This window comes from Nomascus leucogenys, chromosome 1a, assembly GCF_006542625.1.
Source record: "Nomascus leucogenys isolate Asia chromosome 1a, Asia_NLE_v1, whole genome shotgun sequence".
In the NCBI taxonomy this organism is placed as follows: Eukaryota; Metazoa; Chordata; class Mammalia; order Primates; family Hylobatidae; genus Nomascus; species Nomascus leucogenys.
Window position 1 is genome coordinate 80,965,166 of NC_044381.1, and position 24,660 is coordinate 80,989,825.

Sequence of the window (24,660 nt, forward strand, 5' to 3'; positions counted from 1 at the left end):
CTTGGACAAGTTACTTAACATTCTTAAGCCTGTATTTTGTGCACAAAGTGCTTAACACAATGCTGTGTACATCATAAATACTCAATAAAAAGCAGGCTATTTAACTTTTTTCTATATATTTTTCTTTATATTTTATGTCATGAGCACCATGAGACAGCACCTTAGTTGGTATGCTAGATTAAACTTGTGTTGCGGGGAAGGATCAAGTTTGTCTCAGAAAAAAGTCAGAATATCTATTTCGGTTTTTTTTATGTTATGCTTTATCCTTTAAAGGCAAAATTCAAATTGTATCAGTGACATAGAAAAATGTAGAACAATGAGAAGAATGCATTTCACATTGATATGAAGTAATCTCAACCCATTCTCTAGCAATGCAGTTGTCTTAAATCTAGTTAAATAATGACCGTTATACAACTTCATATGTTTCATGATTTCAGGTCATGGAGTCGTCTATTTTGAACAAGATGGAACATGTACAGAAGTGTTTAACAGGAGAATCCAACTGCCGTGCACTCAGTGGCAGCACTGCTGAGCTAAGGGAGGATCTCGACCAAGCCAAGACCCAGATCGGGATGACTGAATCCCTGTTAAAAGCCCTGTCTCCTTCTGACAGCTTGGAGATCTTCACTAAACTAGAGGTGCTACCCAGCTGCTTGTCTTCTGTGGTTCAGATTTATTTTCACACTATTTGCAGTTGTCTTGAGTTCTTAGAGTTAATAAAAATAGAAAAAAAAGTCGAAGAAGAAAACTCAGAAAAACCACTTTTGTATATTTAGCATTTTCATCTTTGAATTGCCTTGTGCGTGATAATTATTTGATATTAACTTACATTGTATCATACATTTACTAGCAAAGAGAAAGTGAATCCACTCAACAGAGTCATTGAGATTTTTACAAAACAATTGAGATCTAATATGCTTTGTGTAATTTGAGCCTGTTTTAAGATTTAATGGTTGTTGTTTGTTTACACATTTAGGAGATACAACAGCAAATTCTACAGCAAAAACACAGTATGATATTACTTGAGAATCAAATAGGTTGTCTGACTCCTGAACTTTCTGAATTGAAAAAGCAATATGAAAGTGTCAGTGATTTATTTAATACCAAAAAAAGTGTTTTGCAAGATCACTTTTCTAAGTTACTGAATGGTGAGTGCAACATTTCTCTTATTTTGTTTCTGGGACTCTTGAAGTATGAATGTAGTACTGTGAACACAAAGGCTAATCTAAGCCTGACTTAGAGATGGTTTGCACAGACTACATTTAAGGAAATAATGATCAGATAAATCTTTTGGGAGCAAAGACTGATTTATGCTTGACATAAATAACATCTAGTTCTTGCAATCTCCAGATCTTTCTTTCTTTCTTGAAGGTAAGTCACTAAGGTCCTAGTGTTTGACCTGCTCATTGTGGTTGGTGAGTCTGGGGAAATACTGATGCACAAGCTGTCCGGGCAGTATCCTTGAGTGTCCTGTATGCTTGGACGTTTGGTATAGAAAATACACGACAATTATTTGATTAATTGTAGTAAAAATACTGGAGGCATAGAACTGTATCTAAATAAATAGGGAGGCCGGGCGCGGTAGCTCACGCCTGTAATTCTAGCACTTTGGGAGGCCGAGGCGGGTGGATTGCTTGAGCTCAAGAGTTTGAGACCAGCCTGGGTCTCAAACCTTGGTGAAAGGTTCACCAAGTTTATGGTGAAACCTTGTCTAGGCTTTATTAGCCCTCAAAATTGGGTTTCAGAGGTTATTACCACTTTCACAATGATGTATATCTGTGGCATGGGAAACAAGTTTCAAAATCTCTCACTTTAACAAGATGCATGAAGTCTTCCTTGAATGAATCTTCCTTAAATGAATAGGGCTTTTTTTCCCCCCTGCAGATCAATGCAAGAACTTTAATGACTGGTTCAGCAACATTAAAATGAACCTTAAGGAGTGTTTTGAATCATCAGAAACAAAAAAGAGTGTGGAACAAAAGCTACAAAAACTTTCTGTAAGAGACATGTGTACATTTTTAATGAAAATTTTCAATACTAAAATACTGGAGGCATAGAACTGTATCAAAATAAATAGGGAGGCTGGGCACAGTAGCTCACACCTGTAATCCTAGCATTTTGGGAGGCCGAGGCTGGTGGATCACTTGAGCTCAAGAGTTTGAGACCAGCCTGGGTCTCGAACCTTGGTGAAAGGTTCACAAAGCTCATGGTACAACCTTGTCTCTACAAAAAATACAAAAATTAGCTGGGTGTGGCAGCAAGTACATGTGGTCCCAGGTGAGAGGATCGCTTGAGCCTGGGAGGAGGAGGGTGTAGTGAGCTGAGATCATGCCACTGCACTCCAGCACTCCAGCACGGGTGACAGAGTGAGACCCTGTCTCAAATAAAAAGGATACAGAGTAATAAGTACTTTGATTTACTAATATTTTCACATGAGATAATATTCCCAAATAACTTGGCCTTTTTCCAAATATTTAAGACTATTTATTGGGTATGTGTACAAATGGCTTACAGAATCTCTACTTTTACGTAGATTCTAAGATACTGTTTAATTTAGTGTCCACTGGTGAATTCAGTTGTGTTGAAATCCTATTTGATAAAAAATAAAGACCTAATTTGGACTTTAAAATCCCCTTTCTTGAAAGAGGTATTTTGACTTGTTTATACATCTTTTTCCAGTTATATTTCTTTTAAAAATTGCCGCTGAACTTCAGTACATTTCTGGTTGGAACGTAGTGGAGGATATCCTGAAATGAAAGACAGAGTTCACGGGGGCATATGAAAGGCCTGTGGTACCCTAAAATCTTGATCACTTTAGGGTAGACTATCTATTACTTTAATGCTTTCATGATAAGTTATGTTCTTAAGCTTATCAATGGCTCTGAATGTTCACTGTTTAATTCCTTGCTTTGATGGTACCATTCTTTACTGATAGAATCACCCCTCTTCTGACAATTTGAAGTCTCATCTTTTTTTGTTTGCTTGTTCGCCTTTAATTTTGCCCATTGCGTGGGCCTTAACAATTAATGCCCAAACCTTGAAACAAACATTGAGATAAAATTCTTATTTGGGCAACGTTAAATAGAGAATAGTCTGTGGAGAAGTTGGACGCAGCCAGGCTAGGAAAGTGTAGCTTTCCTGGTCTTGCTCCTGCTGATCTTCCTGGTGGCTCTGTGTTACTTTGCTTGATGTAATTCCCAGGAAGTCAGAACCGTTATAAATCATCTGCCATTGGAGACAGCCACATCTCCATCACCCTTCTTTCTATAGGATCTTAAGAAGGTGGTATGTCTGTGTACTGGTTTGGAAAAGTGTTGTGAGGGTGGCAGAGACCACATTCAGACTTGCCAGGAGATTGTAACGGACTTTTTGTTTTTCCGAAGGATTTCTTCACTCTTGAAGGAAGAAACAGTAAAATAAAGCAGGTGGACAGTGTACTGAAGCATGTGAAGAAGCATCTGCCCAAAGCACATGTGAAGGAGCTTACCAGTTGGCTCGTGGGTCAGGAATTCGAATTAGAAAAAATGGAGTCCATATGCCAGGCTCGAGCAAAGGAGCTTGAAGACTCCTTGCAGCAGCTACTGAGGTAGGAAATAAAGGTGATATCTAAATAACATGTTTTCTAACCATATCTTTATTCGTACTCTGCGTCAGCGCAGAGAGCACTGGGATACGCAGTACACACAAATTTCACACACAAAAGGCATACTTTTCAATCCAGGTTTGATACTAGAAATATAAAAATTGGGGAAAAATCTTCACATTGTCTAATGTAGCAAAGGTTCATGGGATAGTCTGAAAAAAGTTTTCTGTTTGTTTCCTGTTCTCTATGAGACATTTGTGTGGTTTTCTTTAATATTATAGAACCCCGCTATCATATAGGCTGTTACTTAGATTTTTTATATTACAAATTAAATTCTCTGTAAATTATAACAAACATATAAAAACCAGGTTGAGTCATAAGGTCTGTGCCATCCTTTTCTTTGGTATAAACACTTTTTGCTTATTTTGTATTTAAACATTTTTAATGCTCTTTTAGACTCCAGGATGACCACAGAAACCTGAGTAAGTGGTTGACTAATCAAGAAGAGAAATGGAAAGGAATGGAAGAATCAGGGGACAAAACTGAGCTGTTCTGCCAGGCTTTAGCTAGAAAGAGGTATAGCTGATCTTGTATGAAGTACGTTACCTGAGATTATGGTTTCTTCCATGGTGTGGTTACTCCTATAAACATTAAATGGTATTTGGAATTTACAGGGAACAGTTTGAATCTGTGGCCCAACTGAACAACTCTTTGAAGGAATATGGGTTTACTGAAGACGAAGAAATAATAATGGAATCAACATGTTTGATGGATAGATACCAGACATTACTGAAACAACTAAGTGAAATCGAGGAGGAGGAGAAGTTACCACCCACAGAGGACCAGAGCTTTAATGATCTTGCGCATCATGTAATTCATTGGATAAAAGAGATTAAAGAGTCCCTTATGGTTTTGAATTCATCCGAAGGCAAAATGCCACTTGAGGAGAGAATCAAAAAAATCAAGGTATAACTATGGAAACTAAATTTCAGAAGTCCGAGTGAACTGTAGTTTTGAAAAGATTTAGAGGAAAACTGTAAAGATATGCTTCTTAATGGAAAATCAGATCACTGTGGAATGGTTGAAGAAATTCAAATCACTGAGCTTACAAAAAAGAAGGGTTGTGATGGATCTAAAATTATTTTGATGCACATGAAAGAGAGAAAGCATGTCCTGTCTTAGAGCAGTGCCTATTGTCCATCTTCACTGAGTGCAGAAGAATTGAAATAAAGACAATGGATCAGAGCTGCTAGTGGGAGGGAGTTTGCTAGGATGTCAAAAGAACATATGTCAGTATAGCAGAAGCATCAGCAATGTCGAGGCAGGGGAGTTCTTCAGAGTGGATGTGTATGGTTCATAAAAGGTTATTAGATAGTGGGAGGGGAAAGCAAAGAAGTCTCAAGCTCCCTTGGGCTCCATTTTTATCTAAGGGGAGATTCAGTAAATATTTTTAAAAATTAAAGTTTAATTATAGTAAATTTAAAAATTCAATCACTAGATAAAAATACAGGGGACAGAAGCACTTGTGCTTAAAAGGAACTCTAGGAGAACTGAAATCACATTCACAGAAGCATTCTTAGAGGAAGAAATGGCCAAAAATCCTGAGCTCTTAAGGTTGGTGAGACTTAGTAAATAATCAGAATCATTTGGGATTATATCCAGATGTTTTCCCAGAGAAAGTGAGAACGAGAATTAATTACGTCATGATAGAGAAACAAGAGTTGGCATGAGGGACACTGTATTTTCCTATGGGAAGTCATAAGTCTATGCTTAGGTTATAAAAATGTCTTGTCAGATTGTTATCGTAACTCTCCATCCATAAATAATAGAGTGGATAGGAAGAGGTTTTGCCAGGGTTTTGGGGGCATAAAGAAAGTATTGAAAATCTAGAGAAGAGCTGGAATGCAGTCAGCTCAAACTGACAAATATTTATGGAGAACTGACTCTATGTAATGTGAAGAGAGATATCTTTGTCTTTCGGGTACATATAAAAATGAAAAGATTATGTTGAAATATACACTACAGATAGAATATATAAAGCTTACAAATAAAGAGATACCATGTAGTATCTCTAAGTAATGCAAATGACATTATAAAATCTCTTTTATTTAATTCAGGAAATCATTTTGCTGAAGCCCGAAGGGGATGCCAAAATAGAGACCATCATGAAGCAGGCTGAGAGCAGCGAGGCCCCGCTGGTTCAGAAGACCCTCACTGACATCAGCAACCAGTGGGACAACACACTCCATTTAGCTAGCACCTACCTAAGGTAAAGGGCATGCCTGCACCACTTGCATCATATCCCACTGCCCAGTGAAGCCATAACAAGTATGTTTTGTCTGCCTTCTGGGTTTGGATATAATATCTGCTGGAGAGAAAGTCAGTAATGTCAGGGACATCCACAGTGTCACAGACAGAAACCAAAACCAGACAACCTCATTATCTGCATGGGATCACTGTAGAATAATTAATGCTCTTAAATATTTATTTTAAGAAATTCTTCAATATGTGAACATTGATAAATGTTGGCCGAATCCAATGGATGTAATTCTAGTGAAAATTTTTAATTCATATCATGTCTACAATGGTACATTTAATATTTAGAAATGTGAATTTTATGTTTGTCTGAAGAGCCAATCAGATCTTAATTTTAAGCTATAGAAAGCATAAACTAGTTAGTTGGTTAATATACGGAATGTTTATTTTACTTTATGAAGAAGTAAAGTATGGGAAAATAATAATTTAATAGAAACTGTTGGGACTTGTTTGAAATCTAAATTATTAAATATTCTCTGGTCAAATTATGTAACAGAAAACAATTATATTTTAGTAATGCTCAAATAATTTCTGTCTTGGTTTCTGAGCTAAACAGTGTTATTTAGAATGTTCTAATATCAAAAGAGTCTCTGGGAATAATGTATATTAGTGTTATTTTAATATTTATTAGGATGTATGTTACGTAATATGCAAAATGCTAGTCCATTTTGCTAAATATCATTTCATTTATAAAATATTTTTTGAAATTTAGCCATCAAGAAAAGCTTCTACTAGAAGGAGAGAAATATTTACAAAGTAAGGAGGATCTGAGATTAATGCTCATAGAACTAAAGAAGAAACAGGAAGCAGGCTTTGCTCTACAACATGGTCTGCAGGAGAAGAAAGCTCAGTTAAAGATTTATAAGAAATTCCTCAAGAAAGCCCAAGATTTGACATCCTTGCTAAAGGAGTTAAAATCTCAAGGAAACTACCTCTTGGAGTGCACTAAAAATCCCAGCTTCAGTGAAGAGCCTTGGCTGGAAATAAAGCATCTACACGAAAGTCTTCTTCAACAACTGCAGGTGAGATGGTCAAAATAATGCTTTAAATGATTGTTCTAATTATACGTAAGTATGCAAGACATATGTGGAACTTTCTGTTGTTGTTCATTTTGTTTTATTTTTTTGAGACAGGGTCTCACTCTTTGCCCAGGCTGGAGTACAGTGGCATGATCTCAGCTCACTGCAGCGTCAACCTTTGTGGGCTCAGGTGATTCTCCTGCTTCAGCCTCCCGAGTAGTTGGTACTACAGGCACGTGCCACTACACCTGGCTCATTTTTGTATTTTTTTAGAGATGGGGTTTTGCCGTGTTGCCCAGGCTGGTCTTGAACTCCTGGGCTCAAGTGATCCTCCCGCCTTGGCCTCCCAAAGTGCTGGGACTGCAGACTTGAGCCACACCTGGCCTGTTGTTGTTCTTTTGGTAAACTAAGAGCTTTCTAATTTGATTGATCTTGTTTGTTTATTTATTTATTTATTTTATTTTTAGAGACAATGTCTTGCTCTGTCACCCAAGCTAGAGTGCAGTGTTGCAATCATAGTTCACTGCAGCCTCGAACTCCCAGGCTCAAGCGATCCTCCCACCTCAGCCTACCTAGTAGCTAGGACTACAGGCATGCACCACTATACCCAGCTAATTTTTTTATTTTTGTAGAAATGGGGTCTCGCTTTGTTGCCCAAGCTGGTCTAGACCTCCTGGCCTTATATAATCCTCCTGCCTCAGCCTCTGGAATAGCTCAGATTACCTGTGCGAGCCACTGTGCCCAGCTCCTAATTTATCATTTTTAGATGAAAATCCTAACTCTCAAGGATGGAGGAATAAATCCAGCTCATTTTGCTATTGTATTATTTGATGATGATGTTATATTCTCTCATCAGAATTCCCCTTTTTAGGGGTAGAATGGGTTAAGATTTTTCAGGCATCTCTATGAAGGTAACAGTGTCAATATTATCCATCCATCCATCATCTATTGTTAGTAGTTTATGTCAGTTATCTTATATCCACCTTCTTATCAGTGCCTCTCCCTCAGATCTTCCTGCCTGATCTTCAGTAAAATAATTACAAGGCAAGCTGGGCACGGTGGCTCACACCTGTAATCCCAGCACTTTGGGAGGCCGAGGTGGGTGGATCACAAGGTCAGAAGATTGAGATCATCCTGGTCAACATGGTGAAACCACGTCTCTACTAAAAATACAAAAATTAGCCGGGCATGGTGTCACGCGCTTGTAGTCCCACCTACTGGGGAGGCTGAGGCAGGAGAGTCACTTGAACCCAGGAGGCAGAGGTTGCAGTGAGCCGAAATTGCACCACTGCACTCCAGCCTGGCAACAGAGCGAGACTCCATCTCAAAAAAAATAATAATTACAAGGTAAAATGTCAGGTTGTCATGAGAGAGTATATTCTTTTAATAGAACTGTTATAATTCTTTGTACACTGAAAGCCAGATTCCATGTAAAGATTGCCTGGGTAAGAAATCCTGCTTGTACAGATAGCAGAAGTTGGGCAGGGGTTAAATTGTTCTTCTGTAAATTGTTTAATTTAGTAGTTGCTGCTTTTTGATCAGCTGCGGTCATTGTATTTTCCTATCCCAGGGAGAGAAACTAAAGGTGGTTTTACTTTTGAGTTAGGATTACGTTTTCCTAACACACAGATTTGGAGTTTGATTCTTAAGATGTGAAACTGAGGTTAGTTTGATCTCATATGGTCTCATTTCCAAGTGTGGAAATTGGTATTTGGTTTTATTGCAAAGGACAATTAAGGAAGCTGCTTTATCATGAATGTTTGGGATTTAATGATATAATTTGTAGCTATTTCATTTTATAAACATCTTGACAAATAAATTATCTTCATAAAGGGGAAATGAAGGCAAAGAAGCATGGAAAAAACATTGTTTTCAATAAGAGTCATTTTTTTGGGGGGGAGATGGAGACTTTGCAGTGAAATATCTCAAACTCTAAAATCTTAAGAACTCTAATTTATAGCCATATTCCTGTTTCAAGATGAAACTGGTAAACAAGTATTTATTAGTCATTTAATTATTTTGTGAGTGAAAACAATCAGAGAGAAATAATTTGTAAATTGTCTGTGGCTTTATTTTTAGGATTCTGTGCAAAACTTGGAAGGTCACGTTCGAGAACATGATTCATACCAGGTTTGCGTCACAGACCTGAATACCACATTGGACAATTTCTCCAAGGAATTTGTCAGTTTTTCTGATAAGCCTGTGGATCAAATAGCGGTTGAGGAAAAATTGCAGAAACTGCAGGTACTAAACACTGTCCAGACATGATAGACATTTTAAAAAAAATCAATGTTAATTACAGTGTGATTAATCAGTGTCCTCTGTCAGAAATTCCACTGGTATTCAGATGACTCTTAGGTAATTAAAGCTCTGACCAGTCATAATAAATGAGATTGTCCTTCTTTAGTGAACAAATCCATTTATAATTTGAATTGACCCTCACTTGGTGGGCCCTCGGGGACAGTTTTACCCACTAGACTGTAGGACCTTGAAAGGCCTGTATGTTACTCCTTTATGTAACTTTAAAATCTATCCTAGTACTTGGCTGTTAGTTGGATGAATGAATGATTGAGTGAATGCTTCCAGTGTAGCCCATTAGGATAATGACTGATAAACCGTACATCATTCACCTAGATTTATTCTAGTTCAAAGTAGCTGCTGTAGTACATCAAATTCCTTTTGAGTCTGGAGTTTTAAAATTAGTCATATTTGTTTATGCATTTACTAAATATTGATTTTCTGATATATTTAAGGTAGTACACTAGATGAATTTCTCATCAACACAAAGTTTTGCTCTGCATTTTAAATATTAGCATTAGATTCATGTGGGTACACTCTAAATGATTCTTCTATTCTTTTTAATACTTCGCACATAATAGGCACCTATTATTCAGTGTTTTGATTGTGTGACAAAGACGTATCTTGAACAAAACATATATATTCAACGAATATCTATTGATTGCCTCCTGTGTTGTAAGAACTGTGCTGTGAAAATTTTCTAAATTACTTGTTGCAAACATTTTAGTATCTTAAAATACATATTTGAGAATTTGATCCAAGATGCAACATTGGTTTAAATTTTGCTAAAGTTTCTTCTATGTGATATGAGTTGTTAAGTTTTTAAATATTTCCACTGGTGAAGCAAGAGTACTCTGTGATTTACAAAAGTCAATTAACTTTTGTGGCAATTGCATGGAGATATAACAATCTTTTCTCCACTCATAGGAACTAGAGAATAGACTCAGTTTACAAGATGGCACATTGAAGAAGATTTTAGCTTTAGCAAAATCCGTCAAGCAAAATACATCTTCAGTGGGGCAGAAGATTATTAAAGATGATATAAAATCACTTAAGTGTAAACAAAAAGATTTGGAAAACAGACTTGAATCTGCTAAGCAGGAGATGGAATGTTGTCTCAACAGCATTCTCAAATCAAAACGCTCAACAGAAAAGAAAGAAAAGTTTACTCTGCCAGGCGGAGAGAAGCAGGCCACTTCTGATGTGCAGGAGTCTACTCAGGAATCAGCTGCGGTGGAAAAGTTGGAGGAAGACTGGGAAATAAACAAGGTAAGTGCTTGTGATTGCACTTTCAAGACAGTGAGTCTGAGAATGAAGAGGTATTTGGCTCTGAAAAGAGGGTCGTGAATCAAGCATTCTGATTTCATAATTAAATCCTCAATGTCCTGGCTATTTATGAAGCCTACTTGTAAAAAGAGCTCTTAGAAAATTGTCCAGGATTTCAGTGGCGAAATATTGCTGTTCAGTCTGTTAAAATGTCAGTCATCAATTTAGATTTATTATTCTCTCTGATAGGTAATCAGATACTGTTTCTTGGGTCAAGAGCACAAAGGCAAATTAGAAAAGGCGGAAGAAAATAAAATGTTCTTTACCTATTTTCTCAGGAAAAAAATCCAAGATCTCAATTTTTGGGGGGTTGATTTCATAATAAAATCAGAGACTGTTGGAAAGGATAGTTTCTTATCTTTTTCTTCTTGTGTTAACCCTCTGTTGTTAGATCATTTAGTGTGAGGATAGCAACATTTAGGCTCCTAGTTTTCCCTGGGGAGAAGAAAGAAGAATGTTTTCTTGTTTTCACTGTAAACAATCACATGAGTACATTTCTTGTGGCTCTTAAAGTGCTTTTTCGTAGGTTGCAGATTGAAATGGGAATCTTTTTCGTAGGTTGCAGATTGAAATGGGAATCGCACAAAGAGAGATCCAGTAAACTATATTTGAGAGGATCTCCCTGGCACGCAGCTTCTCACAGTCAGGGTCCAGTGGGACAATAGTGGAGGTTAGAACATTCAGGTATGAGTTCCCATCAGGTTTTTAGCGAGTAAGTAATCAACAGGAATAACGAGAACATGCACTTTTGTTGTCTCCCTAGAACAGAAATGCATGGAAGGTTAAAGGAACCAGGCAGGATTTTCTAAAAATATGTAAAACAATGTGAAATGCCTATGGAGCACCTCTCTGTGAGGAAAGTTTTTTAAACAAATCCCACAGTGTTAGATATTGCTAAGGAAATGTGTCAGGCTGGGCATGGTGGCTCACATCTGTAATCCTAGCACTTTGAGAGGCCTTGGAGGATCCCTTGAGGCCAGGGTGGGCAACATAGCAAGAACCCTGTCTCTACCAAAAAATAATAATATTAATAACCGGGCATGATAGTGCACGTCTGTTATCCAGCTCCTTGGGAGGCTGAGTTGGGGGAATCATTTGAGCCTAGGAATTTGAGGTTACAGTGAGCTGTGATTGCACTACTGTACTCCACCCTTGGCGACAGAGTGAGACCCTATTTCTAATTTTGTTGTTGTTGTTGTTGTTGAGACGGAGTTTCACTCTCGTTGCCCTGGCTGGAGTGCAATGGCACAATCTTGGCTCACCGCAACCTCTGCCTCCCAGGTTCAGGCGATTCTCCTGCCTCAGCCTCCCGAGTAGCTGGGATTACAGGCATGTGCCACCACACCTGGCTAATTTTGTATTTTTAGTAGAAGATGGGGTTTCTCTAATTTTTTAAAAAAGGTAATATGTCTTAGACGATTAAGGGATCAGTGAGTGAGGCTCTTGATGTTGTATGTGTAAAAGAAACTTTTAAAACAGTATTTAAATAGCAATAGATAATCAAGACTTAGTGGCTCACACCAGTAATCTCAGCATTTTGTGGGGCTGAAGTGGGAATATCACTTGAGCCCAGGAGTTTGAGATCAGGCTGGGCAACATAGGGAGATTTCATCTCTACAAAAAATTTAAAAATTAGCTGGGCATGGTGGCTTGCGCCTGTGTTCCCAACTATTTGGGAGGCTGAGGTGGGAGGATCACATGAGCCCCAAAGGTTGAGGTTGCAGTGAGCAATGATTGTGTCACTGTACTTCAGCCTGGGCAGTAGAGCAACACCCTGGTCTCTAAATAAATAAGTGATAAAGTTAAAAAGGAAAAATACCTCAGTGCTTTCTGTGAGATAGATTGTACAAGAGGGCACAGTCCTAACACATGAGCTTGCTAAAGGGAGTTACTTGCCTAACAACTTTTAAACTAACTTCCCAGATCCATTTTGACTGTGAACCCCCAAAACTCAATAGAGTATGTTGAGAACTATATAAAGATCATAATCTAAAAATAAGAATTGTTTTTGGCCGGGTGCAGTGGCTTACAGCCGTAATCTCAGCACTTGGGGAGGCTGAGGTGGATAGATGATTGCTTGAGCCCAGGAGTTCGAGACCAGCCTGGGCAACATGGTGAAACCCAGTCTCTACAAAAAAAAAAAAAAAAAAAAATACAAAAATTAGCCAGAGGTGGTGGCACATAACTATAGTCCCAGCTACCTGGGAGATTGAGGTGGGAGAATTGCTTGAGCCCAGGAGGTCGAGACTGCAGTGAGCTGAGACTGTGCCACTCAAGTCTGGGTGACAGAGCAAGACCCTGTCTCAAGAAAAAAGAAAAAAAAAAGGTTTAAAAAATTTATTAAGCTTTTACTTAATCTTGAATGATAAGAGTTCTTGATAGTTTATGATACAAATTTAAGGGTTATTGATAGTTTATGATACTTCATTTAAATGTTTTTTTTCAGGGCAAATGGAGCAATTGAAGTCCTCAAGTAATTTTCATAAGTCTGGATACAGATAACTAGTTTTTATTCTCTAGCAGCATTTTGTTTCTTTATTCTTTTGTAACATGGCTGTATCTGTGTGGCTTATTTTCTTTGAGCAATGGCTGTATTTACTTGTATGTAATATTAGAGTATGTAATATTATATAACATTAGTCTATTAAGGTCAAGAGCAGTTTTAAGGTTGAACAGCAACTAGCAAAAGAAATCAGATTTATGCTTAGACGAATAAAGTACATGTATAATGTGACAAATGACATAACTGTGTTAATGACTGAAGCTGGATTCTCAATATAATGAATACATAGGACACATAAAGGCACAGTTTACTGAATTATAAATTTGATTAATATAAAATCATTGTGATAGTGAAAATAAGCACTTTAGTCATTAAAAACACTACTTGAGACATATTTTGTGCTAGTCATTCTGCTAGAATGTGAGGATATAGTTGTCACAGCTTAAAATCTAACACTAATTAAATAGCTAATTAATACTCACTTCACATGCCTTTTTGGAATCCAGAGAGGCTTTTATCAGATTATTTTAAATAGACCCCAGAAGAATTTTTAGCAAGTTTTTATTTCTTTTACTTTTTCTTTAATAAATGTCATTAATCTCAGAATTTTGTTGAAAATGGGATGGCAATTTCCAAAAATTGCCATCATAGCATGTATACATTTGAATCCATTGCCAAGAATTTCATTTCAGATGAAATGCCGGTGATTTTGTAGATCTGGACCTTTGGTTGACCTTTTCTTTAATATTGGAAATGTTCAGGCAGACCTAGAAACAAAAGAAGTTACAAAATTCAGTATGACGGGTGTTTGTGCTTATGATTCAATACCATACTGCATATTTTTATAGATGCGTATTTCTGAATTTTTACATATGAGTAGGCAGAAGTACCTTCCATCTCCTCCTTTCTATATAGGTTAAGTGAAGCAACAGATTAGGATATGGTAAAAAGTGAAGACTGTCTAATCTCTTAGGATTTTATGTGCCCATAAAGAGAAATGATAAAGAGGAAAAACAGGGAAACTCATACATTTCTAATTTATTATTTTTTTCTAAAAAATCATAATGCAACATTACAGCTTATCTGGTATCGAATGATCTTTCTTGCCCCATCCTTCTGAAATAGCAGCCTGCATGACATAATTGCTTTTTAAAAACTGAAAACCTTTGGTCTGTAATTACTTCTTTGATTTCCTTATCATTGACATAATTGTTAGCATTTCTGAATTGGTTTTGTTCTTTTCAGAAGTTTCTGAGCATTTCTAATTTGATGTTTAAGAAGGCATTTGTAGATAAATCTTGGAAGGTACAGGCAAAATGTGCAAAGCTCTTGCTGTGGGTGAGTGACCCAGAACAAAGCCTGGAGTCAGAACTTGAATGGGAAGAAAACTACTTACTGGAGAGTTTTCAATCCTGGGGTGAATTATGTCTATTTCTGGTGTTGTTTATCCTGTTAACTCAGTAGAAAAAAAAAAAGTTATAACAGAGCACATAGTTGGGCCATGTGTCAACTACAGTGTCCTACTTGCCCTTTCTGGCCAGTATGCAAATCTTGCGTCTTACTGTAGAGGTATTTTCACAATCCAAAATTTATTCCTTAATGGGATAACCAACTTACATAGTACATTTTTTTTTTTTTTTGGCCATCTATAAACAATGCATTTGAGAACATGCTCCAAAGTTGTAAAATCTCAGGCTGCAAAAGACCTTAGAAATTGTCTAACCTAACCCTTGTATTTCAGGTGAGGGAATTGAAGTCCAGCAGAGCTGGGACTAGAACCTAGGCATCTTTTATTTATTTTTTATGAATTTGAGAGACGGGGTCTGGCTCTGTCGCTCAGGCTGGAGTGTAGTGATAGTGCAGTCATAGCTCACTGCAGCCTCGAGTTCCTAGCCCTAAGCCATCCTCCTGCCTTAGCCTCGTGAGTAGCTAGGACTCCCGGCATGTACCACAATGCCCAGCTAATTTTTTTTTTTTTTTTTTGTAGAGACCCAGCCTCCCCATGTTGCCCAGGGTAGTCTTGAAGGCATCCTATCTGTACTCAGTCTGATGCTCAGAACTTCTTCATTTTACAAAATGTGGTATATGGGTGCAAAATTCAGATCCAAAAAAGTGTGAGGAATGTAGGGTTAAACACATTCAAATAGGTTTTCTTTACTGTGTGACCTTTTAAAGCCTTTAAGAGGCGAATGTGCTGACTGACCTGAAGGGACTCTTTATTGAGTTCTCATGGATACCTTATCATATAATCCTAGCATTTGTTTCAAACTTTTTCCTCTTTTTCTTTTTTACTTTTAAAAAAAATCAACTCCACTATTCCACTATTCTAAGAATGTTTTTTTTTTTTTTTTTTTTTTTTTTGAGACGGAGTCTCGCTCTGTCGCCCAGACTGGAGTGCAGTGGCGCAATCTCGGCTCACTGCAAGCTCTGCCTCCCGGGTTCATGCCATTCTCCTGCCTCAGCCTCTCCGAGTAGCTGGGACTACAGGCGCCCGCCACCACGCCCGGCTAATTTTTTTTTTGTATTTTTAGTAGAGACGGGGTTTCACCATGGTCTCGATCTCCTGACCTCATGATCCGCCTGCCTCGGCCTCCCAAAGTGCTGGGATTACAAGCGTGAGCCACCGCGCCCGGCCCTAAGAATGTTTTGAACTTTCTCCACTCTTTCAGCTGAACCAAACCTGTTCTATCGTTCTTTTTGTTTGTTTGTTTGGAGAAAGGGTCTCACTCTGTCACCCAGGCTGGAGTGCAGTGGCGCGATCATGGCTCACTGCAACCTCTGCCTCCTGGACCCTCCTGGACTCAAGCGATCCTCCCACCTCTGCCTCCTGAGTCGCTGGGATCACAGATGTGCACCACTACACCAGCTAATTTTTGTATTTTTGGTAGAGATGGGGTTTCGCCATGTTGCCCAGGCAGGTCTCAAATTCCTGGGCTAAGGCAATCCTCCCTCCCACCTTGCCTCCTAAAGTGCTGGGATTACAGGCATGAGCCACCACCCCTGTCCACCCTGTTTCGATCATTCTTGACAGATGTTTGGTCAACAACTGCTACATTGACAGGCCCTCAGTTTCTTTCCATTTTACTCTATAACCCACACATTTAAAAAAATTTTTTTTAATTTTTTTCCCAATCACCTACAGGCCAAAGACAAATATACTATTAATATTGGAAATGGAAGACTAAATAAAATTCTTATTCTGGTTTACATTCTCTGCTTTGAATTCATCTGTACATCTACTCAGTTTAAATTCATTGAATAGCCAGCGAGGATCCCCACGTAGACGTGGTCTCTGTTCTCATAGAGCTTCTAGTCTAGATGGGGGGATACACATTAATCAACTAATTATACCAATGAGAATCTAATTACAGGAACCAAAGGAAGGAACCTAGTTCCATGATAGTCTTTAACCAAGGAATCTGACCTACACTGTAGTGTCAGAGAGAGGTCCCAGGAAGCAGCATTGGAACAGAGACTGGAAGTGTCAGTTGGAGTTAACAGAGCTCAGGGCTGGGTGTGGGGAGCATTTTTGACAGAAATACTGTCTCCTCTTTTGGTGGGAGAGAGCATGAGGAATTTCAGAAGCTGACTAGGGGCACAGTGGCTGCAACATAGGAGGCAGATGGCAGAGGAGAGTGACAGAGATGAGGCCTGAGAGGTAGGTGTGGCTGGCTGTGCCTGACGGGTCACATTAACATTTTAGATGTTATACTAAGAGAAACTGGCAGCCTCTGAGACTGTGTTGATCTGGCTTTTGGTTTTGTCTCTAATGGTGATGATGTACGCTTATGCAAAGAGTTGTTTTTCACTGCTTTATATTGTAAAGCTTTAGAGAAAAAAGAAATACATCCTTTAGAGCTGGTAAGACACTCTGCCCCATTGTTGCCAGGTTACAAGTATTGGATTTAGGTTTCTGCCTGTTACAAAGTTACCATAGCCATGGGCCATAGCCCCTGAATGGGAAAAGGGATAGTGAAGGTTACTGACTTGCCTCTTGTGACTGTGCTAACATGTTGGCCAAGCTGGAGACCATGCTCAGTCATTTAGAGCTCAGTATTTTCAATGCTGAAGTGAAATGTTTGCTTTGTGAGTCAGGGGATGTAAAGATGAAAATGTCATGGGCCTGCCCTTAGGAGGAGTTGATGATATTCTCACCTCCTATCCTTTTCCAAACAGACCCAAATGAAAGGAAAGATACGTGTTTGAAAAAAAAGCAACATTTAAAAAAAAGAGTAAACGTTGTTGGCTATGTAACCCAACCATGCGTTGATAGAATGGTCATTTTCCACTTTATTATTAACTTTGAACATTTTATTTATGCTCAGAAGCTCAATATGTACGCTTTAGTACACTCTTTAAAATTATACCTTGTCTTGAGTTTATGCTAACTACAATTTCTGTTTTAAGTAGAGAAATTTTAGGAGCATGGGAGAAGGGAAAGAATGAGATATCCAGGGGCTTAGAATTTATAAGGGCTCAATGAGAGGCTGTTCATTGATAGATACTCCAGAATAGACACGGGCCCTTGAAAAGCTTGTACCTTTGGGGAAAAATAGACCAGGAAAAGCTTCTTTTTCCAGTTACACACGGAAATAAGAGGTCTTGCATGAGAAACCTAAATCAACCCTATGTCTTAAGCAGGTTTTGAGTCTAAATTTATACTAATTGCACTGTGGAGCAGGTCTAGCCAAGAAATTAACATGACAATCAGTCTCTAATCTGTCTGTCTGCCTATCTACCTACTTACCTGCCAGTCAGGCCAAAGAGATTCCCACAAGTAAGTTAAAAAAAGAAAAGTCTGATAACAAATAATTAGTAAGAATGAATGAATAAATAGCACAAAGGAACACTCTACCACAAGGAGGAGTACTCATCACATCAAATGAGAGAATACCCTAAGAAAGTGAGATAATGCAGCAATCTGAAAGATATTTTACCATAACATGTTTAAAATGATGAGTGATTAAAAAAAGAAGAAATTGAAATCATAAGGAAAGAATACAGTACTTTGAGAACAAAAGGACAGATTTGAAAAAGAATCATAAGGGACTTCAACAAACAACAAAAAAAGTCATTAAATGCAGATTGCTTTGGCCAAATTAAGCAGCAAATTTGACATAGTCTGAAGAGACTTAGTTAGAATATATGACTGAGAAAATTATCACAGAATCCAACATCTATAAAGAGATGTATCCCCTACTGTAGAAGTGAGGTTTAAAATATATATATATGGCAGAAAATAGGAGTTTTAAGAGAGCCAGAGGCTATACTGCAGTGATTGAACACATTTCTGATAGAGCTTTAGGAGGAGAGAAGAGAGAGATTGGAGAAAGGCAAAACTTAGAATTTTCCAAAATTGAGGAAAAACATGAATCTTGTTTCAAGAAGAACAGAGAGCCTTGAACAGACTAAATAAAAATAAATTCTTATCTAAATGCATTGTAGTTAAAATAGTAAAACACCAGAGCCAAAAAGAAGAATCTTAAAGGCAACTAGAGAAAAAAGATCACCTCTAATAAAACAAGTATGTCAATAATAAATTTCTCAACATGGAAAGTCAAAAGGCAGTGCAAATAAGATCTTCAAGGAACTGTCAACCTAAGAGAAAATAGCTGTCAACCTAGCTGAATTATCATTCTAGAATGAGGCAAAATACATTTTGAGACAAAGACTGAAAGTTTATGTATCTCAAACTTCAAACAAAAATATATTCAAGAAAAGCTTAAATATGAAGAGAAAAAATTTAAATCTTTACAAGAGAATATAAAGGAACATTTTTGTGATCCTGGGGCATAGAAGACTTTGTTAAACAGGCCCTAAAACCACAAGCCTAAACAGGAAAAGAGACAAATTTTGACTAAATTAAAACAGTATGCTTTTGTTCAACAAAAGACATCATATGCAAAGTTTAAAGACAATCTATTGAAAGATAATGACAATGCATATAACTATTAAAAGATTAATATCTGGAATACAGAAAATAGCCCAAAATCACTAACAACACAATAAAAAATGGACAATGGATATGCAAAAGCAATTCGCAGAAGGCAGAACTCGTACGTCCAATGAACATATGAAGAGTAGCTCAGGCCAGGCGCTCTGGCTCATGCCTGTAATCCCAGCACTTTGGGAGGCTGAGGCAGGAGGATTGCTTGAGCCCAAGAGTTCAAGACCAGCCTGAGCAGCATGGAAGACCGATCTCTAGAAAAAAATTTTTAAAATTAGCTGGGTGTAGTGGCGTGTGCCTGTGGTCCCAACGACTTGGGAGGCTGAAACAGGAGGATCACTTTAACCCAGGAGATTGAGGCTGCAGTGAGCCATGTTCATACCACTGCACTCCAGCGTGGGTGACAGAGCAAGATCCTGTCTTTAAAAAAAAAAAAAAAAAGAAAATATGAACTCTATCACTATGCTGGTAGGAATATAAACAGTAATTCAGTGTGGAGAATAAATCAATAACTATCTATTGAGAATCAAAGGGAGCACACTACTACCAGTAATTTTAACTCTACATAGATATCTTAAGGAACTCCACACATGCACAAGAAGAATCATACAAGGGTATATATCACAGCACTATCTATTATATGAAAAGTTGGAAACAATATTATCCACAGTAGTCTTAACAGATGAAAAATTCATTTTCATTCATTCAGTATAATGAACTAGATTTATAATCTGTTAACATGGATAAACCTCCAAACATACTTCTGAGTGGAAAAAACAAGTTATGACATGATACATCCATGATTCTATTTCAGTAAGAATTAAAAACCCATAAAGCAATGTTAGATGAATACTAACATATGTAGTGAAGTATAAAAGTGTGTGTATAGACTTTAGAACAGTGGTTGGTTCTGGAGAGGAAGAGATGAAAAGGGATAGAGATTGGGCTTTAAATTATTTTTTTAATACAGAAAATTACATCACTTTAAGTCTGTGTGGTCAGTAATGTGTGTCTGTTATTGATATGGTTTGGCTGTGTCCCCACCCAAATCTCATCCTGAATTGTAACTCCCACAATTCCCACATGTCATGGGAGGAACCCGGTGGGAGGTGATTGAATTATGGGGGCGGGTCTTTCCTGCCCTGTTCTCATGATAGTGAATGAATCTCATGATGGTTTTAAAAAATGGGAGTTTGCCTGCACAACCTCTCTCTTTTTGCCTGCTGCCATCCACCTAAGATGTGACTTATTCCTCCTTGCCTTCCACCATGATGGTGAGGCTTCCCCAGCCACGTGGAACTGTAAATCTATTAAACCTCTTTCTTTTTTAAATTGCCCAGTCTTGGGTATGTCTTTATCAGCACCGTGAAACAAACTAATACCATAAATTGGTACCAGTAAAGTGGGGCATTGCTGAAAAGATACCTGAAAATGAGGAAGTGACTTAGGAACTGGGTAACAGGTAGAGGTTGGAACAGTTTGGAGGGCTCAGAAGAAGACATGAAAATGTGGGAAAGTTTGGAACTTCCTAAAGACTTGTTGAATGGCTTTGACCAAAAGCCTGATAGTGAAATGTATAATAAGGTCCAGGCTGAGGTGGTCTCAGATGGAGATGAGGAACTTGTTGGGAACTGGAGCAAACGTGACTCTTGTTATGTTTCAGCAAAGGGATTGGTGGCATTTTGCCCCTGCCCTAGAGATTTGTGGAACTTTGAACTTGAGAGAGATGATTTAGGGTATCTGGTGGAAGAAATTTCTAAGCAACAAAGCATTCAAGAGGTGATTTCGGTGCCGTTAAAGGCATTCGATTTTATAAAGGAAGCAGAGCATAAAAGTTAGGAAATGTTGCAGTCTGACAATATGATAGAAAAGAAAAACTCATTTTCTGAGGAGAAATTCAAACAGGCTGAAGAAACGTGCGTAAGTAATGAGCTGAATGTTAATCCCCAAGACAGTGGGGAAAATGTCTCCAGGGCATGTCAGAGGTCTTCATGGCAGCCCCTCTCATCACGGGCCCAGAGGCCTATGTAAAAAAAAATGATTTTGTGGTCTGGGCCCAGAGTCCTTTTGCTGTGTACAGTCTAGCGACCAGGTGCCCTGTGTCTCAGCTGCTCCAGCCTTGACCAAAAGGAGCCAAGGAACAGCTTGGGCTGTGGCTTCAGAGTGCACGAGGCTTGCACGTGGTGTTGAGCCTGTGGGTACACAGAAGTCAAGAATTGAGGTTTGCGAACCTCTGCCTAGATTTCTGAATATGTGTGGAAACACCTGGATGCCAAGACAGAAGTTTGCTACAGGGGTGGGGCCCTCACAGAGAACCTCTGCTAGGGCAGTGTGGAAGGGAAATGTGGGATCAGAGCCCCCACACAGAGTGCCTACTGGGGCACCACCTAGTGGAGTGGTCTCACTGTCACCTAGCCTGGAGTGCAGTGGCACAATCATGACTCACTGTAGCCTCAGCCTCCTGGGTTCAAGTGATCCTCCCACCTCAGCCTCCTGAGTAGCTGGGACTACAGACACATGCCACCACACCGAGCAAATGCCACTGTCCTCCAGACCCCAGAATGGTAGATCCACCGACAGCTTGCACTATTTGCCTGGAAAATCTGCAGACATTCAATGCCAGCCTATGAAAGCAGCTGGGAGGGAGGCTGTACCCTGCAAAGCCACAGGTGCAGAGCTGCCCAAGACCATGGGAACCCACCCCTTGCATCAGCATGACCTGGATATGAGACCTAGAGTCAAAGGAGATCATTTTGGAGCTTTAAAATTTGACTGCCCCACTTAATTTCAGACTTGCATGAGCCCTGTAACTCCTTTGTTTTGGCCAGTTTATCCCATTTGGAACAGCTGTATTTATCCAATACCTGTACCCCCATTGTATCTAAGAAGTAACTAGCTTGCTTTTGATTTTACAGGCTCATAGGCAAAGGGACTTGCTTTGTCTCAGATGACTCTTTTGACTGTGGACTTTTGGGTTAATATTGAAATGGGTTAAGATTTTGGGGGACTGTTGGGAAGGCATGATTGGTTTTGAAATGTGAGGACATGAGATTTGCAGGGGCCAGGGGCAAAATGATGTGGTTTGGCTGTGTCCCCACCCAAATCTCATCTTGAATTGTAACTCCCACAATTCCCATGTGTTGTGGGAGGAACCTGGTGGGAGGTGATTGAATTATGGGGGTGGATCTTTCCTGCACTGTTCTTGTGATAGTGAATGAGTCTCATGAGATCTGATTGTTTTAAAAAACGAGAGTTTGCCCACACAACCTCTCTCTATTTGCCTGCCGCCATTCATGTAAGATATGACTTACTTCTTGCCTTCCGCCATGATTGTGAGGCTTCCCCACCCACATGGAACTGTAAGTCCAATGAAACCTCTTTCTTTTTTAAATTGCCCAGTCTCAGGTATGTCTTTACCAGCAGCGTGCAAATGGACTGATACAGTTATATTTTATTCAAGTTCATATGAAATATTTTATATTTTAAAATAAAACGTTTAAAATGAATGTGCAGAGTAAAAATAAAATGGAGGAAAGGGTGGCGAGCAAAGGACACCTGGTGATGAAAGAATCTTCCATTCCAGGAGCCTATCAGGACCTGGAGTCTGTGTTCTAACCTCCCTGCCGCAAGCAAAGGACCTTTTACATTTGAAATGTTAGTTCAAGGGATTCTGTTGGCTTTTCTGCCAAGTTAGAAACATGGCTTTGGGAGTTGGTAAACAAACTTTTGGGGGTAATTTCAGGTTTTCAAGAATCTTTTTTCTGACTACTAAAGGCAGTTGTTAGAAATATTGCTTTTCTGTTGTGTAACCATAGTCGTTAGGTACTGGATCATCAGATAAGAGAGACTAAGGGTTCTGCAATAACAGATAAAGTGTTCATCAGGTACAGTATCTAGGCCTTCAGTGCAGGTTCTCTTGGGCCTGGGGTGTATTTCGGGGGGTGGGGGTCCTCTAGGAAATAGTAAACATCAGATAGAAAGGAGACAGCTGTCTAGCTCATAGGACTGGCTCATAGGCAGAAAGCACCTGCTGGCCAGTGAAACCTAAGGTGTGGTGCCTCTCTTTCTTCTCACACCCTTTCTGCATCTTTCCCCTGTGAGAAGCTGCTGCCCTAGGTGTAGATTTTCACCACAGTGTGCCTGAATACGTTGTTGGAACCTGAGGAAATTTACAAAATTATTTCAGTAATTTGCAGCCTTTTAGAAGAAGTGACGTGCTAAATGCCAATTAAGTACTTCAAAACCAGTAACCCTGGACAGTTGAATTCTCTTTCCAGTTAAAATTGGTGAAGCTCCAGACAGTATTTGTTTTATTTAAATGAACTTTTAATTTTAGAATAGTTTTACAGTTACAGAGAACTTGCAGAGATAATACAAAAAGTTCCTTTACACCCCTGCACCCTGTTTCCCCTATTGTTAATGTCTTACATTACTATCTAGACAGTATTTTTAAGACATCAATTTCTACCTTGTTTGGGGATGTGGACATGTTTTATTCACAAATTTGATACCTCAGATTCTATGGACATGAAAGTATATAGCACAGTTAAATGATTTTTCATATATAAAGTAACCTGAAAATAAAAACGAGTGCCTTAGCAAAATAATGGACATCTTTTAAAATTACTGCCATGGTGCTTCATACATTTCAGGGCTCCACAAATATTTATTGAAAGAGCAAGTGAATGCAGATGCATTATCTCTCTGTGTCCTATAGAGAACCTCAAGTTCTTAAAGCTTTCAGAAAAGGTCAAATTACCTCATATATAACTTGTTCTGCCTTACCTAGGTTTGAATTCTTACAACTGATTGGCTTAAGACATAATTTATCCTTTCTTTTTATTTGAAATCAAAATGATTTTGAGCAGGGTCTGTCACCCAGCCTGGAGTGCAGTGGTGCAGTCGTGGCTCACTGTAGCCTCAGTGATCCTCCCACCTCAGCCTCCTGAGTAGCTGGGACTACAGATGCATGCCACCACGCTGAGCTAATTTTTGTTTTTGTACAGATGGGGTTTCACTGTGTTACCCATGGTGAACTCGTTGAACTCCTGGGATCAAACAATCCGCCTACCTTGGCCTCCCAAAGTGCTGGAATTACAGGCATGAGCCACTGCGCCTGGCCAATTTATCCTTAATGATACGGGATTTTTCTCAGCCCCTTCACCAGACTCATAAAAGGGGTGCCCTGTGTACTTGGTCCACTGTGCTCAACCCCTTGCGGGAGGGAGCATGTGAGCAAGTGAGCATAGGATCTGGCTAGCTGCTCTGGGTGCCGAGACAGGAGCAAGCTGTGTGTGGGGCCTGCGGCCAGATTAGGCATGTCACCTTGAGGGGAACGCAGTGGCACCTGGGTGAGGGTGCCCGTGATCCTGAAGCCCTAGAAAGGGGTATTACAGTGCTCCTTTAGTTCTGCTGTCTGCAGATGGTGGTATGTTAGTAGCTCAGTTGGCCCCTTGCCTCGTCGTGTGGGGCAGCTGCCCTCCACCAGCAAAGGCAAAGGGCCGGTGTAACAGCCTTTCTGGGTACCCACGCTTGCTGGGTCCCGAGCTGTCGTCCAGCATCCAAGAAGAATGAGGTCACGTGGATGATTGAAAGATGGTGAAGGCAAAGAATTTTACTGAGTGATGAAAATGGCTCTCAGTGGAGAGGGAAGCTGGAGGGGGGATGG

At 39.2% G+C, this 24,660-nt stretch overlaps 1 protein-coding gene across 2 annotated transcripts in view; it reads left to right on the forward strand.

The window, feature by feature from the left end:
* Nucleotides 1-24,660, forward strand: part of SYNE2 (spectrin repeat containing nuclear envelope protein 2) — a 376,334-nt gene that overhangs the window by 171,855 nt on the left and 179,819 nt on the right. For both annotated transcript variants that reach the window (XM_030811980.1, XM_030811985.1), the window contains exons 36-45: nucleotides 438-638; nucleotides 977-1,148; nucleotides 1,885-1,997; nucleotides 3,384-3,586; nucleotides 4,040-4,159; nucleotides 4,258-4,549; nucleotides 5,701-5,852; nucleotides 6,612-6,921; nucleotides 8,998-9,162; nucleotides 10,144-10,485. In XM_030811980.1, the coding sequence (XP_030667840.1) occupies nucleotides 438-638; nucleotides 977-1,148; nucleotides 1,885-1,997; nucleotides 3,384-3,586; nucleotides 4,040-4,159; nucleotides 4,258-4,549; nucleotides 5,701-5,852; nucleotides 6,612-6,921; nucleotides 8,998-9,162; nucleotides 10,144-10,485 (2,070 nt within the window). The remainder of the gene's footprint in view (nucleotides 1-437; nucleotides 639-976; nucleotides 1,149-1,884; nucleotides 1,998-3,383; nucleotides 3,587-4,039; nucleotides 4,160-4,257; nucleotides 4,550-5,700; nucleotides 5,853-6,611; nucleotides 6,922-8,997; nucleotides 9,163-10,143; nucleotides 10,486-24,660) is intronic.